Source organism: Acomys minous (genome assembly GCF_964271855.1).
Source record: "Acomys minous genome assembly, chromosome: 2".
Lineage (NCBI taxonomy): Eukaryota > Metazoa > Chordata > Mammalia > Rodentia > Muridae > Acomys > Acomys minous.
This window is the reverse complement of record NC_140484.1, coordinates 134,745,502-134,766,421: the sequence shown is the minus strand read 5'-3', so window position 1 is coordinate 134,766,421 and position 20,920 is coordinate 134,745,502. Positions and strand designations below refer to the sequence as shown.

The window sequence follows — 20,920 nt, the reverse complement described above, 5'->3', positions numbered from 1 at the left end:
TTTTGTGTCAGGAATAGGCAAAACCTACTGGTATATCAAGAATCCAAAGGACAGCACAATTCTACCACATGGTTCTATCACAGCTGCATCTGTCTCCAGTTTAACACAATACCACAGAGTTAATATACTACAAATATTTCTTGAAAAAAAATGAATGACTGAGTATTCTGCACTGTTGACATACTATGATGCTTATTCTAATTTCTTATTTTTGAGATGAGAATATAATTACATTATTTCTCCAATCCCTTTATTCCACCAAACTTTCTCGTATGCCGCAATTTGATTTCTATTCTCCTACACTGAACATTTGCATACCTTCCGGTTAGCTCTGTTAAGAGTATTCTCTGATGAATATATTTTACATGGACATTTTTAATGTTTAATTTGTGTTTGACACAATTCCTTTGGGGTTTAGTGTGTGTGTGTGTGAGAGAGAGAGAGAGAGAGAGAGAGAGAGAGAGAGAGAGAGAGAGAGAGAGAGAGAGAGAGAGAGATTTTGTGTGTGCATTATATAATGTGTTATTACAATGATGGGCATGGTGCTATGGAGCAGGTGCGCACAGAGGACAACTGTTATAATCTGATTCTCTCCTTCCACTGTGGGATCAATTCTCTGTATTTACTGACTGTCACCAGCCCTGAAGATTAATCCCTATATGTACTCTGAATTATTTGAGTTAAATGTGTGGTGCTCCGAAAAAGGAAACTGTAACAGAAATACTTTCACCTCTATGTACTTTATCTTATTACTGATAGATAAGTTCACATTTTAATACCTGTTAGAAATCTTTTTCAAGTAAATAAAAAAATCTCACTGGAAATCTACTCCATGCCAGGCACTTCCAAACACAGGCGTGAAGACATGCATAGGAAAAAAAAATACAAATTACCAGCCTGGGCAGTGGTGGTGCACACCTTTAATCCCAGCACTTGGGAGGCAGAGGCATGCAGATCGCTGTGAGTTTGAGGCCAGCCTGGTCTACAAAGTGAGTCTAAGACAGCCAAGGCTAACACAGAGAAACCCTGTCTCAAAAATAAAAAAATAAAAAAATAAACAAAACAAAACCAAAAAAAAAAAAAACATTACCTCGCATAAACCCTCTGGGTTTGGTTTCACGGTGAGGTCTACATCTTAGCAAATTTCAAGTGTACTATTGACACATCCTTGAACATTAACTTTCAAAAACATATACATGTCCCATAACCGAAATGTCGAGCCCCTTGAACATGTCCCCACCTTCCCCTCCCTCTACCTGTACGTCCACCACTCTGCTCCCTGCTTCTGTGAAACGGGCTGCTTCAGAGTCCATGTGTGTCTGATACGCTTATGTCTTCCTCCTGCACGTGACTTATTTCATTCCGCATAATGCCTCCACGTGTGTGCATGCTGCTGGAAAGGGCAGGGTTCCCCTGTTCTTAAGGCTGAATAACATGTTCTTGTGTGTGTGCACAGCACATCTCTTTCTTCCATCCCTCGCCGCCCACAGCCTCAATTCTGTTTCCTCTCAGCTCTGCTTCTGCCACCCTGTTCTAGCTTCTCAGTTCCACAGTCCGTCACCTGTCCACTCCCAGACTCACCAATCCCAGATGTTCCACTGTCTGGTCACAATCTGGTTGCCCACATGCATGACAGCTGTACATTATACTAACCTCACCAAGATCGGAGGCCACTAACGTCACTATTTTCTTCCTAAGCTACCAGCCCACTCTGTGTGATTTTTATGATTTTTAAAGATCCATAATTTTTAACAATATTTCTATTTATCCTTTGGCATTATCATATATATATGTATATATATATGTATATATATATATATGCAATGCTTCTTTATCATAGACACATCAATTTTTCACTCCTAGTTGCCCCTAGACCACCCCAAACATGTCTTCTTCTTTGGCACATAACCTTCTAATTCAGTTACTGTTGGGGAGCATAAACAACATACCAGTGTCCACACCGCCAAAGAAAAATGGCTCCCCTCATTCAGCAGCCACCAACTGTCACTAGCTCCTCAGCAAGAGGAGGAGCCTTAAGAACTCCTCCCCATTCGTGCTGCAACGTTGGCTGGCTTGATCTTGTCCAGGCCTTGTGTAGGTAACCATAGCTACTGTGAGTTCACCAATATGTTGTCATTTATAGTCTTCAATTTAGACTCACAAGACATTAATCATTATCCTTTTATCCATCACCAAATTCATTATGTTTTTCTCTCACATTGTCTGATATTGTCTCACATTACATGAGCCTAGTTAGCTACCAAATGTATGGAGCTCATGATGCTATAAATAAAATTACTGTCAACCTAGCTATCAACAAAGGCTGCCAGTGGAAATGATGGGTTTTATTAGTAATCCTATATTTATATTAATTATAAGTCTGAATAAATGTATCACCCCCAATGCAGGATATTAATAATAGGCAAAACCGACTGAAGAGAGAAGAGAAGTACATACAAATTTACTACTTTCTGCACATTTTCCTGTGAAGATAAATTAAAATTTATCATTTTTTAAATTCAACCATTGAATAAAAGTAGATTCAATGTTTTGGTTAACCAGTTTATTAGACAGAAGTAAAGATCATTAGTAAAAAGTGAACACAGGTTAGAAAAATATATCCCAATGTGACTTTTTTAAAAAAAAAACACACAAAAATAAAGAGTGGTTAAAAGTCTTGGAGGTTAAAGGCAGAAGGCAGAGATCTAAAGAAAACAGCCAAGTTCATGGAATCATCCCAGGTGTCCATCAACAGATATGATATATTGATATATATATATATATATAGAGAGAGAGAGAGAGAGATGCACATCATTTCATTCATACATGAAAGGATGAAATGTAATTTACAGAGAAGTGAATACAGTTGGAGACCATTTATTAGGAAAATGAGTCAGATTCAGAAAGACAAACACCTCCTTCTCTCTCATTTGTGAATCCTAGATTTTTGATGCATAAAATCACATGTATATGACATATGTAACTATATATGTATATGATGTGAAAGTCAAAGTGAGAGCAGGTGAATGTGGGAGTAGCGGCAAGGGCAACAAAAAAGAATGCAAGGGGCTGGGGTGAATACTGTGAAAGTACATGACGTACTTGAATGAAAGTGTTTGTGGAAAAATTCTGTGCAAAGAATATATGACAACAAATCTATATATTTTAAACTCTTAAAAAAAGTAACTGGTTTCTAACTACAAAAAAAGGAAGCTGTTTTGAAGAAGTTATTACAGACAACTATAACTGTGAGAAACTTTACCCTTCTCTCAACCATGACCAAAAAGATTGTACGTTTTTAATAGGTTTAGTCTGCCCACTCCTGTACTCACACTATGAGACGGGAGGAAATGACACTATTCTTTATATATGGCAAGCATCATACTATATGATATTTCAGGGAGAAGCCTTGTATCCCAGGCCCAGACAGATGCAACTATATAAAGGACTAAATAAAATGAAGGTGTACTCAGCTTACCAATTATACATCAGGGTTTTTTTTTTCTTGAGGTTTATTTATTAATGTCTATATTTGAAAAATTAGATATAAAAACTAAGCATAAAAATCAAGAATATCTAAGTGAATGATAACAAAATTTTAGACTGAAGAAAACGTGAATATTACATGGGAATTGGGCTGGAGAGATGGCTCAGTGGTTAAGAACAGCAGCTGCTCTTCCAGAGGACCCAGGTTCAGTTCCCAGCACCCTCGTGGCGGCTCACAACTGTCTGTAACTCCTGTTCCAGGGGATCCGACACCCTCACACAGACATACATGCAGTCAAAACACCAATGTACATAATGTAAAAATACATAATTTTGATATTACATGGGAATTAAAAAGTCAGCCTGCAGGTAAAATGGTGATTATTAGAGGTTGTGAAAGAATGAATAACCAGGATAAATTTGACCAATGCATGCTTTATCCATGTATTGAAACAGCACATTGAGCACCATTAAAATGTATAATAAGTGAGTATTAAAAAAAAACCAAATTGTTAAAAACCGGAAGATGATAATATGAGTAATGTATGCTCATAAATTTAACAGTTTAAATGCTAGGATCAATTCACCGAAAACAATAAACTCAAAGCTTAACAAGAAAAAAAAACAATCATTTTAATTTCCTTTAAATATGAAAAAAATCAATTTGTACTTTACAGGTGCCAGGAAAGTAAATTTTCAGGTCATGGAGTTCAACTAGAAAATTTTATGAAACAATTAAAAAAATAGTTAATACCAAATGGATTTGGTATTTCATCTTGTGTGCATTAAAAATACCCATAAAAAAGTTGATGTTTTAGGCATAAAAGTAATTCCATATAATTTCACTGAGGTAGGTATAGTCTAGAAGAGTGGGTAGAATAAAATACAACTTACTTATATGAATACTGGAAAACATATTTAAATGATATCATTAGTGAACTTGTCTATAAGAAAAAGTAGGTGACATTTATAATGATTTTTTTCTATTATATCACCCGACATGGAATGAGTGACAACTTTCCAGGAAGAGAGACGGTTGTCAACGCTGTTGCTACTTCATGTTAAGATGTGAAATGTGGTTTACTGTCAACTTTTTAGCCACCTGTGTAGTTCTTATCTGCTGGATCTGGGATCTGAGGACCTGGAGAATGAGGTGAACTGCTGTCTAGTGCAGTAGACAACCTTACTTCAGTTTCAGTGCACTTTATACATGAATGTAACAAAAAAAAAAAGCAGTGTGTAACAAAGAAAACAACCAAGGAAGGTTGAGTTCAGAAAAACGTAGATAAATGCCAATAAGCACATACTAAATATTAACAGAGCACCCTTCCCCCCAGAACTTTCTCAAGACAGATCACTTTAAACACAAGTGCCTGGCCTCCAACAAGAATAAATAAATAAATCTTATAAACTGAATAGAAATGTTTGTCACAGGAGGCATGAAATCACATCCAAGAACAATCCAGGGAACAAAATGCGCCTGAGGTAAAAGGCCCCCTGCCTTTCTTCCGGGAGCCTCTCTCACAGTTCCCCAAGACACTGCTCCCCATTGGTCATTCTTCTGACCCTGTTCCAACAATTGACCATTGAATACATCGTGTGATTGTCCCAGTGGCGTGCACTGTCATCAATGCAGGGGGAAAGTGTGACAGCCGTGTGACACAAAGAGTAGAGAGAAGACAATAAACAAATAATTAAGATACAACATTTTCAAGATATTTTACTGTAGTGGGCAATAACTAGAGGGACGGCAAGGCAGAGAGAGAGAAAGTCAGTAGATTTAGAATGATACAGAGACGGGGGAGGGGGTGGAGAGAGAGAGAGAGAGAGAGAGAGAGAGAGAGAGAGAGAGAGAGAGAGAGAGAGAGAGACTGTGCTATATAGGATTGGGGTGCCAAAGATTTTTATCTTCTCTCCATTCCTTCTTTTGAATAACAGTATATTTGAATATACAATGAGCCTGTGAGAAATAAAACTGTGTATTAGAGGAGGACAGAGAAAAAAGCACATAGAGGAATGTTCGAAATAGATCAGAAAATGGAAATTAGTTTGGTACATGAGCAATCGAACACTCATCTACTGTTCTCTGCCTGAATACATACATATCCACAGGTTATAAACTAGAACTTGGATCTAAAAGATGAATGTAGTTCTCAAACTCTGAATGTGAAGAAAAATCACTGATCTCCAAGTATGCCGATGTCATTACTGATATGGGATCTTGAAAAGCATATCAAAACTCCCTTAATGAAGTTTATCCAGAAAGAGAATCATTCAGATAAATAGCTTGGCTCAACATCCCTCACCTACCAGGGCTTTTAGAGTTCACCTAACACATGATTAGAATGTTGAGGATACAAGAGTTTGGTCTCTGCCTGAAAGTCATATTACCTTCAGAAACAAGACATGAGTCACTAGGTCTCGAATTTGTTTGGTCTTGACACCATAAATGATGGGATTCAGCATTGGTGGCGCCAGGATGCAGACATTGGCAAGTAGGACATGAACATCGCTTGAGATCTGGTGTCCAAACTGATGTGAGAGGGTTGAGAAGATCCCAGGCCCATAAAAGAGCATGAGGACACAAACATGGGATCCACAAGTATTAAGAGCTTTGTGGCGAGCATCTTGGGATGTAAGGCGGAAGATAGCATGGAGAATCAGCATATAGGAAATAAATATTAGCACAACATCTAAAGTTACTGTTGACATTAAAACAAAAAATCCATACCAGATATTCACCTGAAGGTCATTACAAGCATACTTGGACAGGCCAGTGTGCTCACAAGCTGTATGTGGAAGAATGTTGCTTCTGCAAAAAGTCAGTTTTTTCAGAAGAAATATTATGGGGAAAATCGTGCCATAGCTTCTCAGGAAGATGGCCACTCCAATTTTCCCTATCAGGGAGTTTGTGAGAATAGTGGTGTACCTCAGGGGGTAGCAGATGGCAATGTAACGGTCAAATGCCATCACCAGCAAGATCCCTGACTCAGAGATGAAGGTGGAGTGGATGAAGAAGAGTTGAGTGATGCAGCGATCCAGGGAGATCTCCCCAGCTCGGAACCAGAAGATGGCCAAGGCCTGGGGAACTGTGCATGTGGAGAGGACAATGTCTGCTCCTGCCAGCATGCAGAGGAAGAGGAACATGGGTCCATGGAGACTAGGCCTTGTGAGGATAATGAAGATGAGCAGGCTGTTCCCAAGCAGGGCAGTGACGTAGGAGATGAAGAAGGGGATGGAAATCCACACGTGCTGGTCCTCTAGGCCGGGGATGCCCAGCAAGTGAAAGAATGTGTAACTAATACTAGTGTGGTTTACAGTATCCATACCCGATGCAGATGACCTTTCACAGACAACCGAAACCTCATATTGTGTTCAAAGGTACTTTCTGATGATACCACAGTCTTATCGTACTTCCTACTTGTTTTTCACTGCTGATGTGCCTAAAACTATATCAGATAAACAGTAAATAAGACATGGTCTGCTTCTTTGAAGAGAAGAATATTACATCCAGGTAGAGTTTTACATGGCCAACTGAAATAATATGCTAACTGTACCTATTAGTGCACAATAAGGGATTTATGAGACCACGGGGTGGGGGGGGGGGAAGGGAAGTAATTTGGTCTGCTAAACTAAAGTATCTAAATTGGCCCAGGTCCTGTGGTGCACAACAGCTACCACAAGTCAATCAGCAGCACACAAACACTAAAAACGTGTGCACCCTGAGGGAAGTCAGACCTCTATGGAGTGGCAAATCTTCAGAGAGATATAAAAATGCTAGAGGGGGCCAAACCCAGCTGTGTGCATCACCCTCCTGAACAACAACAACAAAAAAAAACCAGCAGGAGAAGGACGTGTGAATGAAGCCAAATCATTGCATGTAAGTAGGAAGAGGAGCTAGGCAAAGCTTCCAGGAGTCAGGAGGTGCCTGGTGCTTTTGGAGAATGAAACGGCAAAATCTTAGTTAAACTGTTTTTCACTTAGTTTGATCTCAATTGACTTTTGAATTTTGTTTTTCATTGTGTGCTTCCAGAATCTAGCAGGTAAAAATACTGAGTGAGGGAAAACAGAGAGTGGGATGGTTACAGTAGTTGGGGCCTACACCGTACACAGGTCTTAGGAAGGACTCAGCAGTCCTGGGTACATAATTTCCAGAGAGTCTCTTCCACGGCCTTTCCTTCTCCTCCCGCAGTTGTCACTCAGCCTCTATACTAGAGTCTCTTGCAGCTATGGTTGCACACTTTTCTCTGCCTATTGAATTCCAGACAAACACCCCCATATTCTGGGACGCCTACCTTAGACCCAGCACCTCTGCTCTTGTTGGGATACATACCAGTTCTGCAAGAAAATCACCCCACAGGCGTAAGAAACTCGCCTGCCTCCACAGCACTTCTTATACCATAGAAGATGGTGATATAAATTCACATAAGACTCAATGCTACAGGGAGCAGAGGTTTCTTGTGCATTTGCTTGATGACCCCAAGGGATGCTATCTGCATCCTTGGAGCTCCCTGACTGACTGGCAGGCAGCTTGACAGAGTGGAGAGTCTCCCTTACCCAGGAGTTGTTATCATTTACACAACCTTGGCAGGGACCTTGTGAATCTGGTTAGTTAGGGGTGCCTCCTGAGGCTTGTGACTTTCCTGAGATTATAAACTTTGTTTAATCCCTGACTCTTTTTTAACATATTTTATGTACATCAATACTGTCTTCATGAACACCAGAAGAGGGCATCAGATTCCCAGTAGAGATGGTTATGAGCCACCATGTGGTTGCTGGGAATTGAACTCAGGACCTCTGGAAGAGCAGCTAGTGCTCTTAACGGCTGAGCCATCTCCCCAGCCCCCAATCCCTGAGTCTTAACAGCCTCCCTCTAAGATGAAATATTGCAATCCAGGGGCAATTAATATGTAACAAAGGTCGACTTTTATTTTCATGAATATGGCAATATCAGCTCTCATTTGGGCAATATTTCAATGGTTTAGATTCTCTCATTTTTGTACGGCTAATTTTTCTGTCTCAGTGCTTATGACATTTTTGTTATTGGTGGGATGTATAAAGCAATGCTAGTTGACTACTAACCTCAGAATCTTGAGCGTTCCTTTGGAATACTTACAAAAATTATACAATGCATATTTTTGCACTTGTATCTAAATTGGCTATTATGTCACTTATTATTTTCTTACTCTCCAGATATCTACTTTAACATTGTCGTGTTTTATAAGTTAATAAATATTACATTCCATTTTTATTAATTTTTCAGCCGTATGCATGCCTGTATAAATGTGGGCACGTGGCACAGGTGCGTGCAGGTCCCTATGGAGGCCAGAGGTAACCGTTCACTTGGAGTCAGAACCACATGCAGGTGTGAGGTTTATGAAATAGGTGCTGAGAACTGAACTCGGGTCCTGTGCAACTGAGCAGCTCACCTCCCCAGCCCCATTCGCAACTGTTTTCAACTAAGCTATTTTACTCTGTTAGTGCCCTGCTCACATATTTGAAAACCAGAAACACGGAGTTTGGGCATGAAAGTGAAAAGGTCTTTGCTCCACACAGTGTAGCCAGCCCCTCTGTGGCGCAAGGCTTTAGCTACTTCGCAGGGGCAGCCTTTCCTGTTGTGAACCCTGAGTCCGTCTCAGGTACTTGGGTTTGCTCCTCTTGCTCCTTCTTAGCACCTGAGCTCAGCCCTTTGCCCAGTTCTTAAAGTAGAGTCTTTCCTCGGCTTCTCAGCCTTCATCCTCCCAGGCTACACAACTCTTCTGTGGATTTTTCAGCATTTTGCTGCTGGTGGCAAAGGACCATAGAAAAGAGATAAGGACCAAAACCCACTGGATTTCATTACAACTTGTTTCCAGGCACGTGTAGTGTTAAATATGTTCTCTGTGAAGACGATTCCACAATGTTGTTCTACAAAATAGAACCACGGAGTTCATAGTCCCTGGCTACACACATGTGCACACGCTAAGTAAGGTTTAATATAAAAAGAAATGAGTGCCTTTAATCCCAGCACTCAGGGAGGCAGAGGCAGGTGGATCGCTGTGAGTTCGAGGCCAGCCTGGTCTACAAAGTGAGTCCAGGACAGCCAAGGCTACACAGAGAGACCCTGTCTTGAAAAACCAAAAAAAAAAAAAAGAAAAGAAAAGAAATGAGTGCAGAGCCAGGAGTCACTGATGTAGGATTAACTAGACTGAAGAGCATGAAGGAATAAAATGGTCTATGGGATTGTCTAGGAACGTCATAAATGTCTCAGAGCTTGAGAAACTCTGTGGAACAAATTCCAGGAATTCACTTCATCTAGTTCCGGAACTCATGCCAGTGCCAGGGGTACATGGTGTCCGGAAAGAACCCCGGCTTCCCCAGGACCCGCACAGGAGGTGCTTTGTTCAGTGCAAAAATCTGGAACATAGCACTGTCCTCACAGGTTGGTCACCAACCAGAGAGTAAGTTCCACAGCATTCCCGGTAAAGTTGTTCCGGTGCAGTTCTCACCGAGCTATGTGTCCGCTATCCCATGCGATCCACCAGCTCCAAAGACCACTCAACGGATAACTGTAGATTCCAAAACTTGACCCAAATTCACTTATGTCTTGTAAACAAGATGTGAACCACCTGCTCCTGGATTTGCTTGGTCTTGATTCCATAAATGATGGGGTTCAGCATAGGTGGGGCCAGAATGCAGACATTCGCCAGCAGGATGTGGATGTGAGGTGGAATGTTGCGCCCAAACCTCTGAGTAAGTGTCGTGAAGATCCCAGGCCCATAGAAGAGGATAATGATGCAGACATGGGAGCCACATGTGTTGAGAGCTTTGTGGCGAGCATCCTGGGAAGGCATGTGGAAGATGGCACGGAGGATCAGCACATAGGAAACAAAAATTAGCATAACATCTAAGACCACTGTTGATATTAGGACTGAAAACCCATACCAAATGTTTATTCGGATGCTGTTACATGCATATTTAGCCAAGCCTATATGTTCACAATAGGTATGTGGAATAATATTATTTTTGCAGAAAGTCAATCTCTTCAGAAGAAATATTATAGGAAAAATCGTGCCATAGCTTCTCAGGAAGATGGTCACTCCAATTTTCCCTATCAGGGAGTTTGTGAGAATAGTGGTGTACCTCAGGGGGTAGCAGATGGCAATGTAACGGTCAAATGCCATCACCAGCAAGATCCCTGACTCAGAGATGAAGGTGGAGTGGATGAAGAAGAGTTGAGTGATGCAGCGATCCAGGGAGATCTCCCCAGCTCGGAACCAGAAGATGGCCAAGGCCTGGGGAACTGTGCATGTGGAGAGGACAATGTCTGCTCCTGCCAGCATGCAGAGGAAGAGGAACATGGGTCCATGGAGACTAGGCCTTGTGAGGATAATGAAGATGAGCAGGCTGTTCCCAAGCAGGGCAGTGACGTAGGAGATGAAGAAGGGGATGGAAAACCACGTGTGCAGATCCTCTAGGCCAGGGATGCCCAGCAGGTGGAAGACTGTGTGACTTACAACCGTGTGGTTTAAGGTAGTCATACCCAGAAAAACCCCGTAGATACCAAACCTCCAATTCACAGAGCTGGAAGGAAATATTTATTTCCTTTAAGTTTTGTTGATATCAATGGGAGCTTTTGTTGTGTTCCACGCCTTCCATCTTCTTCGAATATGTAAATAAGAAACACACAAAGACTAAAGATGGCCTATGCTCCAATAAGTAACAACCACATAGAATTATCTCCAACTAATCAAAATTGACTAGTTGCCAACATTCTTTTATAAGCCTCAGTTACAAAGAATCAAACACACACAGGGTGAGTCATTTACGCCTGGGGAACTTGACTTTGAATGTTGGTAGTGAATCATAAAATGAATAAATAGTAAAAAAGAGGAGAGGCAGTGTACGTTAATACACAGTAATGCACAATATGGTTCTGAAATATTTTCAGTCCAAACCAGCCAGGCTCTATGGCATTTGTTTTCCTTTTGGTAAAGATTCTTGAGAAATATCTCTCTCTCTCTTTCTCTCTCTCTCTCTCTCTCTCTCTCTCTCTCTCTCTCTCTCTCTCTCACACACACACACACACACACACACACACACACACACACACACACACAAATACACACATGTGTGTGTTCTCTAGAATATTAACTGACTGTAGACACTGGACCCTAAAAGGGCAGTGATATTCCAGGAATACAATGTGTCTCAGTGTCAACACAAGAACAAAGGAATCTACTGCATTTATTATGCATCTCTTGACTCCAGGGCTGCCCACTTTTGTATTCTTTGTACAGGGAGCTGACATGCAAGGGATCTCCCTCCTTTGTACTTAAAGAAAGTCATCAGAGAGTATCTTACAAAATATCACAAATGAGTAACTGACACAAATGAGATTTCAAAGACCTTTCACTTCACTGCTTTGTTCATTTATGAAGATGAACCAGAGACCTTTTTAGATTTTTTACTTTTAATTTTTGAGATTATAATTACAGAATTTCTCCCGTCCCTTTATTCCCACCAGACTCTCCCGTACATCTGCCCTTACCCTCTTCCAAAATCATATTCTTTTTCATTAATTACTATTACATACATATATATTCCTAAATATAACCTCTCACTCTGTATAATGTTACTTATATGTACATTTTCAGGGCTATTTGGTTTGGGGTAACCAGTTGGTGTGCTCTTCCCTGATGAAGATTACTTCTTCCACTCTCTGCATCCTTTAGTTGCCCATTGTTTTGTTGTGTTTTGTTTTGTTTTGTTTTTCATGAAGAAGAGAATCTAGAAGGAACTGTGACCTGGCCCATGTGCCTGAGATGAGGTTCTCTGTGCTCCCTAGGTAATCCAGCCTCCAAAGACCCATAGTAGAAAGACAGTCATTATTTCAGGCATAGGGTGGATTAAAGTTTTTACTATTTGGAAACTAACAGGTGATTTTATCATTTCCCAGATTGTTTTCCTCTGTTCATTAGCTTAATCTTTCAGTGAGCATCTTTTGAGCAATGACTGGCTGTTATTCTTTTGTTTTGTTTTGTCTTGTGGGGCATCATGCTCCATATTCAGAAACAGGCTTATGGTTAGAGAGAAGAGTGGACAAGCAAGTCAATAATCTTTGCGAAAGCCCTGGATGGGACGGGCGCAAAAACATCTTCTGAGAAGAAGGCCAAATTCATCCTACAGTCATAAAGATGAAGAAATTGAACAGAACGTCTGAGAATATTAAAGGATATCATTAAATTGCTACCTCAGCAGCTGCTATATAGCGTATGCTCATTAAAATTGTTTTTCCATTCCTGCTCCTACTCTTCAGCCCATGTTTTTTTTTTCTTGAGAGGAAAACCAGTTCTCACTCTTCTTCTCCTCCTGACAAGCTGTCCTGGCTGTCAAAGCCAAGCCCCGGACAAGTCACTCTGCCCTGTAAGCTCACAGAGGTCTTTTCACAATCAGAGAAGTCTGTGTCGGAATGTCTTGTTTTCTCTCCCCTGTTCTCCTTATTAGAACCTCTGCCATGTCCCAAATTGAATCTCTTGGCATTCGCCAAGTTCCCTGTAGCCCGTGTGCCCCCAGCTTACTTCCCAGAACCTTGCTTCTATGCCTGCTACCAGGGATCCAGGCCATAGCTTTCAGCTTTAAATTTATTAACATATACCTTGTTGCTTCTTGAAGTCCTGTCACCTCTGCCGCCTGTGACCCAACAGCAGACTCTTTCTTACCTTATTCTACAGCCAGTCCACACAGATTTCTAATTACCGAGCCACAGGCAGAGACTTCAGGAACACACAGGTCTGTGGCAGATTCAGCTGATTGGGTGTCAGTGCTTTATCCTCTTTCATGAGAGCCCTTGAGGGAGGCCTTACTCCATGCTCTCCTGGGGCTGAGCTGTGCTGCACAGCCAGTCCTCTCCCCAAAGCGCTGAGTCTCCTCACACAGCGCCTATCTCCCCATTCTCTTCTCTTCTTCATAGTTTTTCCTCAAGATGGTGTCCTGCAAAAGCCTCCTCTGTCTGCCTTCACAACTAAGATAGTTAAATTAAATAAACGTCAAACCCAACTTTTTTTTTCTTTTCTTTTCTTTTCTTTCTTTTTTTTTTTTTTTCTTTTTTCTTTTTTGAGACAGAGTCTCTCTGTGTAGCCTTGACTGTCCTGGATTCACAGCAATCCGCCTGCCTCTGCCTCCCAACTGCAGGGATTACAGGCGTCATGCACCACCACCACCTGGCCAAACCAACATTTAACACAAACAAAGAGCAGGTGATATTTATCAATGATCTGTGGTTTTTATTATCTGTGTGTGTGTGTAATGTATGCACATATGTATGTGCATACTAATACATGAACTAAGGCCAAGAGACGCTGCCAAGTGCCCTACTGTATCACTTTCTGCCTTGTTCCTTTGGGATGGGGGTCTCTCACTGACCCCGATATTAAGCTGGTGGTAAGCAAGCCCAGGTGACCCTCCTGTCTCTCTCCCTGAGATTGCTGGCATTACAGGCACTCGTGGCCACACTCATCTTTTATATCCAGGTGGTGGGATCCAAACACAGGTCTTCACGCTTGCACAGCAAGGGCTCTGACCCACTGAGCCATCTCTGAAATTCCCAAAGTTTCCTTCTTCTTGAAAAGGATTGCGTTCAAAGGATATTCACCCTCAGCGTAGTGAATAGTAATACAGAGCTCTGGGGCCTAAGTAATGACCTGTGCATTGCTCATTAGTAGGACATGCAAGCTGTGATTGTTCAGGACATGGATGTATTTGTTTTTGTTTTTAATTATTTATTTTATTTCATTCTTTTTTATTTCAAGTTCATGGCTGGTTTTCGTGCCATTGGTTCCCATGAAGCCCAGGACACAGTGTTGCATCCCCTGGAAGTGGTGTTAATAGATGCTTGCGAGCTGCCATGAGGGTGCTGGGAATCAAACCATAGTCCTCTGCAAAAGAGCCATTAAGCACTGAGTCATTGCTCCAGGCCCCCTGACACATTTCTTCTCATTGCTTTGTCTCCTTTGACTGTTTCACTGTCGCTTCATCTGGTGATGCAGCTAAGCATAGCTTTGCTTTTATCCTCTGTTTACATAGCCTATGATAGACAACTGAGCAAGAGACAGGGGGAGACAGGTGATACTGACAGCCACCGTGACACAGAAGCTGACAATCGTGGAGACAACGGTCTTTGTTGATACAGAACAGGTTCCACCATATTCTCACACACATAAATCATAAGTCGTGCTCCTATCTGCTTCCTCCCTCTTCTCTGCCCTCTCCAACTGCCTGTTCTTCCTCCAAATAGGCCGGCTGCTGCTTTCATGTTCTCACTAGCAGGATATTAGTTGAGGGCAACATGCATGTTATGGTGTATATATTTAAATCTAGATTATGAACACAGTTGTCTTCCCCTAAAGAGGGAAAATTCTAATCTTCCTCCTTTAGGCCCCCTCACAGTGCCCAATTTACCTTAATGCAACTTACTAATTTATGGATTTATTCAAATCTAGATTCCACATTTTGCCTTTTTTTTTTTTTCATTTTGTTTATCAGACAACATTCTCCTCTGTGTTTCCTTGGATGTCCTGGCCTCACTTTATAGAGCAGGCTGGCCTCAGACTCATAGAGATCCACCTGCCTCTGCCTCTCCTAGCTCTGGGATTACAGGCGTGCACTACTGCGCCTGGCTGACAGGTGTCTTTCTTTACATCCTAAACTTACCCTGGGCTTATTATTCCATATGCACATGAACTATTTATTTACTAAAAAACATGAGTAATTAAATGAGTGAATTTAAAACATGAATGCCATAGCCCAGACTACTACACCCATAGTATATATCAGCATAAAGGAAGAAAACGAGATATTCCAGGACAAAGTCAAATATGTATACCATCTAGCCACAAATCCAGGCCTATAAACGGTACTAGAAGAGAAGAAAAGGAGGCTAACCACATGCATGAAAATACAAATATTTAACTTACACCAGCAAAAATAAAAAAGAGCAGTACACACACACAAACACACTACCATCACCAATGACAACAACAAAAGAAATGAACAACCATTGGTCATTAATGTCTCTCAGCAATGGACTCAATTCCCCAATGAAAACACACAGACTAAGAGAATAGATGCAAAAACAGGATCATCTTTCTGCTGCACACAAATAAATCATCATCAAAGATAGGTAGTAACTCAGGAGTAAAGAGTTGAAAAGATATTTCCAAGCAAATGGACCCAAGAAACTCTCTATGTAACAAAATAGACTTCCAATCAAAATTAATCGAGAGATACAGAAGGACACTTCATCCTCATCAAAGGGAAAAAAATCCACCAAGATGAGGTCTCAGTTCCAGAACAGGAGACAACTTCCTGAAGAGAACACCAATAGCTCAGGCACTAAGATCAACAATTAATAAATAAGACCTCATGAATTGAAAAAGCTTCCAAAAGGAAAAAGAACAAAACATCAGCCTACAGAACAGAAAAACGTTTTCACCAACTCCATGTCTGACAGACGGTTAATTTCCAAAATATAGAAAGAACTCAGGAAACTAGATGTCAACAAACCAAACAAGCCAATTTTAAAATGAGGTATAGATCTCAACAGAGGATTCTCAACAGAGCAATCTCAAATAGCCGAAAACGGAGGGTCTACAGCTGGAGGCAATGACTTCCTTTTCCTTGGATCCAGTCAGGCCATAAGGGTGGGAATCAGGAAAGCCTCCCGCACTCTCCCCTGGCTTCCAGTACTTTAAAATGTCACCTCAGAACAGTCGCCCTGACCACTCTGAGAGTAAACAGGAAGCCACTATCAGCAGGAAAGGGATTCACTAAGAAACTCATGACCACTGCCATAATTTTGGACTTGCAACATCTAGAATATGAGGACTAAAGTTTGTTATTGAAGCTACACAAGCTATAGCTGTTTTGCTGTAGCAATGTGAGCTGACTCAGACTCAATAAGTATCACTAACAAATACTAGTTGTGAGTCTTGGTTCCCAGAAATAAAACTATATCTTTATGCTATAGGGTTATATCGTTTAAAAAGAACCTTACCTGTAACAAAAGAAAAGGCCATCCGTAATTTCACGAACTTCTACAGTGCATGCTCTATCGTACATCTCTCTCTCTCTCTCTCTCTCTCTCTCTCTCTCTCTCTCTCTCTGCATCCTGACTGTGCCCACAACGTGACTAGCCCCTGACCCTCCCTCTGCCACAGCTAAAGCTGCTCTTACTACCATGATAAACTACATAAAACCATGGGCTGACTTGATAGCCCAGCCTAGCCTTGAACTTGAGATACCCTTGCTTCAGCCTTCCAAGTGATAGGCCACCTTGCCAAGTTGGGCTCTACGTGTCTTGGAAGAGGGAGTAGAAAGATTCTAAATGCCAGACTACCAGGAAGTCTGCAGTGAAAAATAGTATCTTACAGAGATGGCCGCACACAAATCTATTCAATGAAAAAAACAATAACATCTTCAACAAATGGTGCTGGTCTAACTGGATGTCTACATGTAGAAAAATGCAATTAGACCCATATTTGTCACCACACACAAAACTCAAGTCCAAGTGGATTAAAGACCTCAACATAAAACCAGAGACATTAAATCAGTTAGAGGAAAAAGTTGGGGGAGAGCCTGGAACACATTGGCACAAGAGACAACTTCTTGAACAGAACACCAACAGCCCAGGCCATAAGGTCAACAATTAACAAATGGGGCCTCATGAGGCTGAGAAGCTTCTGTAAGGCAGGAGACACTGTCAACAGAACAAAGCAACAGCCTAAGACTGGGAAAAGATCTTCACCAACCCCTCATCTGACAAAGGTCTAATATCCAAAATATATAAAGAGATGGCCACATAAATGAAGAGAGATCAATAGCAACATCGATAAGCATATGGATATAGAAGGGAATAAATTTCCTGAGGTCCTGCGCTTAGACAAAGAATTACAGGTAACTAATAAAAGCCAGGAAAAGAATTAGCCTCTCCCATACAAAGTGGTCAGCCTCAAAACCATATACACACAAGTAACAAATGTAAACTCAGCCAGTGGTACATAAATATCTGTGCACAGATACACACACAATAATAATCAAAAGAGAGGCCATCAGTTTGAATGGGGAGCATGGGGAATATTGGGGGACCAGTAACTGGAAGGGATGGAGGGATGAAATGAAGAGGGGAAACTGACATAGTCCTATTTCAATTAAAAACATTTTTTGATTAGGAAAACCATTCAGTTGCTCTGGGTAGACATGGTTATGTTTATTTTTTTCCTCAGATGTATGAAATCATGTAACAGTTCCTTTAAAATAAAAATTTAACAATAATAATCACTTTTTCTTGACACTAATTACTTCTACTTAAAATGCATACTGAACAACTTCCTTATTGTGCTTTTATGTCACGATTCAAGCAGCTTGTAAAGCATAAGAAAGCAAAGAGTAGTCTTAAAGTCACGCTCAGAAGCAAGTACGAGAAGATGGCATGACTCCAACGCTGCCCAGTTGTGGTCAGCAGCTGGGCAGCGGGGTGACCTGGTCCGCCTTGGGCAGTCCTGGCTCACCTCTGTGATTCTGGTGTAAATTGCAGGGCTGAGTGTTGTGGTCCATGTCTATAATCATAAGCACTTGGGAGGAAGAGGCTGGAGGAATCAGAGGGTCAAGGCCAGCCTCAGCTGCACAGGGAGGGAAAGGCCAGCCTGCCTAGAGACAGAGAACTACTCTGGAGAAAAAAACAGTGGGAGAGACTTTCTGATCAGCTCCTATGTGTTATATTCAAGCTGAAACAAACCCACAGGCGATTTAAAAGGGAGAGGGAGACCACTGTGACCCTGCCAAGTGCGGGCTCCATGAGAGCCTTTGCCCAAAAGCTAAAACAGAGTGCAGGAAAGCCAAATTTGTCTGGAAGGAGGACAAACCATAAAAGGTGGTTTCCTGTTAAGTGAAAAGTCTAACTGTGCTGGTATCAATAAGCAGACAGGAATTCAAGTGTTGCTTTTCACTTTTGTCTTGTTTTCGTTTTGGTTGGAAACATAAAGGCACAGGCATAATGCTGATGGCCCTGAAGATGCCGAGGACGCCGAGGAGAATGTACTGTGATGTCTGAGATGAAAGTCGCTCAGGGAATAGAACATGCTGCAGCTACCAGGAAGGCCGCTGTCATGGCGGCATCTCAGCTGACTTCTTAGGCAAGGTTACAGGAGTAAGAGAGCCTGGGCTTGTTTTCCTATGAGCAAGAAAGCCCCCAGAGACTCTGCTAGCTAGTGACCGAGTACAAGCTTTGGAAAAAGTCCATGCTCCATGGATGATTTCATCTAGACACACGAACACCTGAATTCCTTGCATTAGCGCCTCACTCGCTTCCTTATCTGCTTCCAACACTAATCATTTTTGCCTTGAGAGTAAGACATGAACCACCTGGTCCCGGATCTGTTTGGTCTTCACCCCATAAATGACAGGATTCAGCATCGGCGGAGCCAGAATACAGACGTTTCCCAGAAGGACATGGACGTGGTGTGCAATGTGGTGTCCAAACCTCTGAGTAAGTGTGGTAAAGATCCCAGGCCCGTAGAAGAGGACGATGACGCAGACATGGGAGCCACACGTATTGAGAGCCTTACGGCGAGCATCCTGGGAAGGCATGCGGAAGATGGCACGGAGGATCAGCACATAGGAAATAAAAACTAGGACAATATCTAAGACCACTGTGGACATTAGGACAAAGAAACCATACCAGATGTTTATCCAGATGTCATCACAGGAAGCACGAGCCAAGACGATGTGCTTACAGCCAGTGTTGGGGAGTATATTGTTTTTGCAGAAAGTCAACCTTTTCAGAAGAAATATTATGGGGAAAATCGTGCCATAGCTTCTCAGGAAGATGGTCACTCCAATTTTCCCTATCAGGGAGTTTGTGAGAATAGTGGTGTACCTCAGGGGGTAGCAGATGGCAATGTAACGATCAAATGCCATCACCAGCAAGATCCCTGACTCAGAGATGAAGGTGGAGTGGATGAAGAAGAGTTGAGTGATGCAGCGATCCAGGGAGATCTCCCCAGCTCGGAACCAGAAGATGGCCAAGGCCTGGGGAACTGTGCATGTGGAGAGGACAATGTCTGCTCCTGCCAGCATGCAGAGGAAGAGGAACATGGGTCCATGGAGACTAGGCCTTGTGAGGATAATGAAGATGAGCAGGCTGTTCCCAAGTAGGGCAGTGACATAGGAGATGAAGAAGGGGATGGAAATCCACACATGCTGGTCCTCTAGGCCGGGGATGCCCAGCAAGCGGAAGACAGGGTTGCTTATACCAGTGTGATTTACAGTATTCATATGTGAAAAGGTCACTCCGAAATTTTACCTCCTATTCATAGAGATGAAAATACAAATTACACTCAGAGATTTCTAATGATGTTCTCAGGATATTTTCACACCTGTCTTATTATCCCATTTGTGAATGGTCCAGGAACAATGAAACATAAGTCCATGGCCTGATCTTTGTAACTGAGCTAACAGACCCAAATCAGGCTAAATGTCAAGAATTTGCCTGATTAACACATCCATACTGGTCACTCCTGCTTACCCAAAGAATCTCATGGCCAAGGGTCTATCTGAATATGAACACATTGATGCTCCCCAAGTTATTGTGCCCTTCCTGGGAACACTCCCACAGTGCAGTCCACTAAAGCAAAAAAGGCAATAATAATCTAATATAGGAAGTTTAAAGCAGGGCTTCTTAAACCTTTTCCACTCCCTATCCTTACTACTTGAAGATTTTTCATGTGGACCTAAGTATATAAAACCTTCAGCAAATCAAACGGACTGAAATCAGAAAAAAATATTTTAAAACAACTGTTTGGTGTATGGAAAACGTGGGGAAATTTTCACAAGATTGGACACCTAGATAAAGAGCTGCAGGCAGCTAATGGCTGCTGAGGAGGCAAGAGCCAGGTTTTGTATTGTTCTGTTTCAAGGAAATTGTTGTTGTATTCAGGAAGAGGTCACCAATCCTAAATTGTCAGCCAAAATACATGCAAATGAGGTCAACACTAATACACACACACACACACACACACACACACACATACACACACCTCACAGTTTATGTTCAGTGAGACATGAGAGGAGTTAGGGTGAGAGTAGAGAGATGGGAGAGATTCAAATATGATGAACTAATAAATGACATCTTCAAAAGATAAATAAGATGAAAGCAAATTTTTACACTAATGGGGTACATGTGCCTGTCTGACACAAAACGATATGAAATAGGTAAAATTTGATTTTTACAGACTGAGGGGGTAATGGCAGAAAAATGCTAATGGCCTTTGTTTCATACAATTAAACATTTCTGTGAGAGCAGAAAACTTTGTGCAGGGAAATGCGCTGCAGTGTTGCTGGCAGCATTGCCTGAGGTGTGACTTCCAGCCTTTCTCAGTGCAGCACACATGTGAAGTGT

The 20,920-nt window shown here is 41.7% G+C and overlaps 3 protein-coding genes across 3 annotated transcripts; all 3 read right to left on the bottom strand.

Moving 5' to 3' along the window:
• Positions 1-5,868: 5,868 nt before the first annotated feature.
• Positions 5,869-6,813, bottom strand: LOC311581253 (olfactory receptor 52B4-like; the record flags this gene model as incomplete). The annotated part of the gene is made up of 1 exon (XM_084753354.1): positions 5,869-6,813. One exon carries the CDS (start codon positions 6,811-6,813, stop codon positions 5,869-5,871), a length of 945 nt encoding a protein of 314 aa, XP_084609480.1.
• Positions 6,814-10,061: 3,248 nt separating this feature from the next.
• LOC311581257 (olfactory receptor 52B4) lies at positions 10,062-11,006 on the bottom strand (the record flags this gene model as incomplete). The annotated part of the gene is made up of 1 exon (XM_084753371.1): positions 10,062-11,006. One exon carries the CDS (start codon positions 11,004-11,006, stop codon positions 10,062-10,064), a length of 945 nt encoding a protein of 314 aa, XP_084609497.1.
• A 7,846-nt stretch (positions 11,007-18,852) lies between these two features.
• LOC311583756 (olfactory receptor 52B4-like) lies at positions 18,853-19,797 on the bottom strand (the record flags this gene model as incomplete). Its single annotated transcript, XM_084757597.1, has 1 exon — positions 18,853-19,797. One exon carries the CDS (start codon positions 19,795-19,797, stop codon positions 18,853-18,855), a length of 945 nt encoding a protein of 314 aa, XP_084613723.1.
• Between the last annotated feature and the right edge of the window lie 1,123 nt (positions 19,798-20,920).